This window comes from Pezoporus flaviventris, unplaced genomic scaffold, assembly GCF_033815535.1.
Source record: "Pezoporus flaviventris isolate CSIRO_AGI_PZ_B2104156 unplaced genomic scaffold, CSIRO_AGI_Pfla_v1 ptg000367l, whole genome shotgun sequence".
NCBI lineage: Eukaryota > Metazoa > Chordata > Aves > Psittaciformes > Psittacidae > Pezoporus > Pezoporus flaviventris.
In genome coordinates this window covers 95,656-101,407 of record NW_026892914.1, presented here as the reverse complement: position 1 = coordinate 101,407, position 5,752 = coordinate 95,656, and the positions used below count along the sequence as shown (strand labels likewise).

The 5,752-nt window shown below is 59.8% G+C and overlaps 1 protein-coding gene across 1 annotated transcript; it reads left to right on the top strand.

The window, feature by feature from the left end:
* Positions 1 to 50: 50 nt before the first annotated feature.
* SHISA7 (shisa family member 7) lies at positions 51 to 4,623 on the top strand (the record flags this gene model as incomplete). The annotated part of the gene is made up of 3 exons (XM_061443434.1): positions 51 to 179; positions 2,875 to 3,344; positions 4,510 to 4,623. Coding segments are annotated over 3 exons (713 nt in total), but the record flags the coding sequence as incomplete, so codon positions are not given.
* Between the last annotated feature and the right edge of the window lie 1,129 nt (positions 4,624 to 5,752).

The window sequence follows — 5,752 nt, the reverse complement described above, 5'->3', positions numbered from 1 at the left end:
TTGGGGTTACCCCAGGACCTGACCCCCCCCCTCCCCTCTCTCCCCCCCAGACTGGCGGGGGCCCCGCGCGGGCACCCTGAGCTGCTCCCGCTCCTTCCACAACCTCTCGCACCCGCCCCCCCCCTACGAGGGGCCCCCCCCCCCGGAGCTGGGGCGCTGCACGTCCCTGCGGCGCCTGGGTGAGCCCCGCATGGTCACGCGTGATCACACGTGTTCCTGTGGACACATACGTGTTCCTGTGGCACATACGTGTTCCTGTGGCACATACGTGTTCCTGTGGCACATACGTTTTCCTATAGCACATACGTGTTCCTGTGGCACATACATGTTCCTGTGGACACATCCTTGTTCCTGTGGCACATACGTGTTCTGTGGGCGCATGCGTGTTCCTATGGCAGATACGTGTTCCTGTGGGCACATACGTGTTCCTATGGCACATACGTGTTCCTGTGGCACACACGTGTTCCTGTGGACACATACGTGTTCCTGTGGCACACACGTGTTCCTGTGGACACATACGTGTTTCTATGGCACATACGTGTTCCTATGGCACATACGTGTTCCTATGGCACATACGTGTTCCTGTGGCACATACGTGTCCTGTGGCACATACGTGTTCCTATGGCACATACGCGTTCCTATGGCACATAAGTTTTCCTGTGGGCACATACGTGTTCCTATGGCACATACGTGTTCCTGTGGCACACACGTGTTCCTATGGCACATACGTGTTCCTATGCCACATACGTGTTCCTGTGGCACATACGTGTCCTGTGGCACATACGTGTTCCTATGGCACATACGTTTTCCTGTGGGCACATACATGTTCCTGTGGGCACATACATGTCCTGTGGGCACATACGTGTTCCTGTGGGCACATACGTGTTCCTATGGCACATACATGCTTCTGTGGGCACACACATGTTCCTGTGGGCACACACGCTCCTATGGGCATATGTGTTCCTATGGGCACATACGTGTTCCAGTGGGCATACGTGTTCCTATGGACATACATGTGTCCCCATGGACATTCGTGTCCTTATTTGCATACGTGTCCTTATTTGCATACATGGTCCTTTGGACGTACATGTGTCCCTATGGACATAGGTGTTCTTATTAGCATACATGTCCTTATTTCCATACGTGTCCCTATGGGCACATACGTGTCCTTATTTGCATACGTGTTCCTATGGACATACATGTGTCCCCATGGACATTCGTGTCCTTATTTGCATACGTGTCCTTATTTGCATACATGGTCCTTTGGACGTACATGTGTCCCTATGGACATAGGTGTTCTTATTAGCATACATGTCCTTATTTCCATACGTGTCCCTATGGGCACATACGTGTCCTTATTTGCATATGTGTCCCTATGGACATACATGTCCTTATGTAAATAGGTGTGCTAATGCACATACAAGTCTCACGCACATACATGTCCTTATGTACGTGCATGTCCTATGCGCATACATCTTCTGTGCACATACACGTCCCTATGCACACACATGTTCCATGCACATACATGTCCCTATATACATACATGTCCCCATGCACACACATCAATCACATACATGTCCCTATGTACACACATGTCCCCATGCACACACACGTGTCAATCACATATATGTGCCATTCACACATGTCCCCATGCACACGTGTCAGTCACATACATGTGTCAATCACACACGTCCTCATGTACATACATGTCCCATGCACACACGTGTCAATCACACACATGTCCTCATGTACATACATGTCCCATGCACACACGTCAATCACACACATGTCCCCATGCACACATATCACACACATGTCCTTATGTACATACATGTCCCCACGCACACACGTGTCAATCACACACGTCCTTATGTACATACATGTCCCATGCACACACGTCAATCACACACGTGTCCTTATGTACATACATGTCCCCATGCACACACGCGTCTGTCACACACATGTCCCATGCACACACGTCAATCACACACATGTCCTCATGTACATACATGTCCCATGCACACACGTCAATCACACAAATGTCCTTATGTACATACATGTCCCCATGCACACACGTGTCAATCACACACATGTCCTCATGTACATACATGTCCCCACGCACACACGTGTCAATCACACACGTCCTTATGTACATACATGTCCCATGCACACACGTCAATCACACACGTGTCCTTATGTACATACATGTCCCATGCACACACGTCAATCACACACGTGTCCTTATGTACATACATGTCCCATGCACACACGTCAATCACACACATGTCCTTATGTACATACATGTCTCATGCACACACATGTCTATCAGACATGTCCCCATGCACACACGTCAATCACATACATGTCCTTATGTACATACATGTCCCCATGCACACACGTGTCTATCACACACATGTCCCATGCACACACAATCACATACATGTCCTCATGTACACACATGTCCCATGCACACATGTGTCTATCACACATGTGTCCTTACGTACATACATGTCCCCATGCACACACGTGTCAATCACACACGTCCCCATGCACACACGTCAATCACACACATGTCCTTATGTACATACATGTCCCATGCACACACGTGTCAATCACACACAAGTCCTTATGTACATACATGTCCCATGCACACACGTGTCAATCACACACAAGTCCTTATGTACATACATGTCCCATGCACACACGTCAATCACACACATGTCCTCATGTACATACATGTCCCATGCACGCACACGTCAATCACACACATGTCCTTATGTACATACATGTCCCATGCACACACGTGTCCTCGCTCACACCTGTGCCCTCACATGACCTCTCCCCCCCCCCCCCCCCCCCCCGTTCTCCCCGCAGCCGACCGGGACCCGGATGAGCCCTGGCGCACCTATTGGGCCCCGGCCTGGGCTCCGCCCCCTCGCTCCGCCCTGCCGCTGGCTCCGCCCACCCCCCGCGGAGGCCCCGCCCCCCGCCGCGTGCTCTCGCAGGAGCTGCTGCTGGCGGGGGGGGGGATGGGGCGGGACCATGCCCCGCGCGCGGGGGGGGCGGCGCGACCCCGCCCCCTCCCCGCGGCCCCTCCCCCACGCCACCTCCCACAGCAGCCTGGCGGGGGGCGGGGCCAGGCCCGGAGGCTCCTCCCCTTCGCCGCCGGCTCCGCCCCCTGGCCCGCCCCCCCGCCCCCTCCCCCCGCGCACCCCCCCCGCCGCCTGCAGCGGCAGAGCACGGCCGAGCTCCAGCTCCTGCCGGGGCCCCTCCCCCCACCCCCCACCCCCACCCCTCCCCCACGGGCACCACCTGAGAACCGGGAGCCGCACCGAGGTCACCGTGTGAGGGGGGAGGGGGGGGGGCAAAAGGAAACACCCCCCCCTCCCCCCCCCCGGATCCGCTGTGGGATTTCCCTTGGGAACCGCCCCTCCCCCATCGGGATCCGCTTTGGGATCATCCCATGGGAACCACCCCTCCCCCCCCTTGGGATCTGCTTTGGGATGGTCCCATGGGAACCGCCCCTCCCCGCATCGGGATCCGCTTTGGGGTCGTCCCATGGGAACCTCCCCTCCCCCTTGGGATCTGCTTTGGGATCATCCCATGTGAAACTCCCCCTCCCCCCTTGGGATCTGCTTTGGGATGGTCCCATGGGAACCGCCCCTCCCCCAACATCGGGATCCGCTTTGGAATCGTCCCATGGGAACTGCCCCTCCCCCAACATCGGGATGGTCCCATGGGAATTTGCCCCTCCCCCCATCGGGATCCGCTTTGGGATCATCCCATGGGAACCACCCCTCCCCCCCCTTGGGATCCGCTTCGGGATGGTCCCATGGGAAGCGCCCCTCCCCCCATCGGGATCCGCTTTGGAATCGTCCCATGGGAACCGCCCCTCCCCCCATCGGGATCCGCTTTGGGATCATCCCATGGGAACCGCCCCTCCCCCAACATCGGGATCCGCTTTGGAATCGTCCCATGGGAAACTCCCCTCCCCCATCGGGATCCACTTTGGAATCGTCCCATGGAACCGCCCCTCCCCCAACATCGGGATCCGCTTTGGAATCGTCCCATGGGAAATTCCCCTCCCCCCATCGGGATCCGCTTTGGAATCGTCCCATGGGAACCGCCCCTCCCCCCTTGGGATCCACTTTGGGATCGTCCCATGGGAACCCCGCCCTCCCCCACCATCGGGATGGTCCCATGGGAACCGCCCCTCCCCCCATCGGGATCCGCTTTGGGGTCATCCCATGGGAACCGCCCCTCCCCCCCAAGGACTGGGGTCACCTGGGGACAGGGCCCCCCCCTTGCACTGGGGTGACCCGGCTCTGATGTCATCAGCAGGGCACCCCCCGCGTCCTCCACTCACCCCCATCAGGCAATGACGTCACACCCCAGGGGTGACGTCACAGCCCTCGGCAGCCAATGCGTCCCCCCATCAGCGGCTGATGATGTCACGGTGACGTCACAACCTCAGACTGAATGATGTCACAGCCCCCACCCCCTGAGCAGCCAATGATGTCACAGCCCCGTCAGCGCGGCAGCCAATCGCGTCACTCGATGTCATTGCACCGGAAACTGGTGATGTCACACTCGGCAGCTGATGACGTCACAGCCGTCCGATGACGTCAGCACTGTGGACTCCCGCCCTTCCCCGCCGCCATGACGTCACTGGCGGGGTATGACGTCACAGCGATCTCACTGCCAAGACTCCGCCCACCGTCCCGGTGACGCCACGGGGCGGGGCCTCTTTTGATGATGTCACCTCTCTCCCCCTCCCCCTCCCCCCCCTAACCCGGGGAGAGAGGCTTCCTGTTTTTAACTCCTCCCCCTTTATGACGTCACACCCCCGGTGCTGACGCCAGCCCCAGTCACGTGCTCTGATTACGTAAACCCCCTTCCGTGACGTCACAGCACCTCCCCCCCCCCAAGATCGAAGCCATACAATGGGGGAGGGGCGGTCCCCGTGACCCCCCCCGTGACCCCTGCACGACGCGGGGGGAGGGGCCACGTGCCTTAGAGCCCCGCCCCCCTCGAGACCCTCCCCCCCCCAACACCCTCCCCTCCCCCCCTCCCCCCCCCAGCCCAGGACCCCACCCCCAGAAAGGGGGAGGGGCGATGGGGGAGGGGAATAAAGTGACGTTTCCTGTCCACGTGACTCTTTGGGCGTGTCCGATGGGGGCGGGGCGGGGGGGGGATGGGGGAGGGGTTGGGTTTCCCATGGGGGGGTAAGGGGGGGGGGGGTGTGTCGCTCCCGAATCTCGCTCTCTGATTGGCTGCTCGGGCCGCCCGTCATAGCCTAACCCCGCCAGCGGAAATCCCGCCCCCCGTTCCCCTCTTCCCTCGCCTCCCATTGGCCAATTCTTCCTTTTAAACCTCCAAGCCCCGCCCCTTCCGCCAACCGTTACGGCGCTCGCCCCCCCTCCCCGCCCTCCTTTCCGCTTCCTCCCGAGCTCACCAATCCCCGCTCAGCTCCCGCCCCTTCCCTCTCTCCCCATTGGTCCTCGCCTCTTCCCTCCGCCTCCCATTGGCTGGCGGAGGGCGGCGGCGGAGCTAAAGGCGGGCGGTGCGCGCTGAGGGCTCAGAGCGGCGGGCGGGCGGCGGCAGCGGCGGCTCCTCCGCGCTCGCTGCGGGCACGAACGGGGCTGCGAGGAGGAGGAAGAGGAGGAGGGGGGGGACCGGAACCGGAGCCGGGACCGGAGCCCCCCGGGCCTTGGGGCCGCGTCCGGTGCCTTCAGCACCGGCCCTGGGGGGG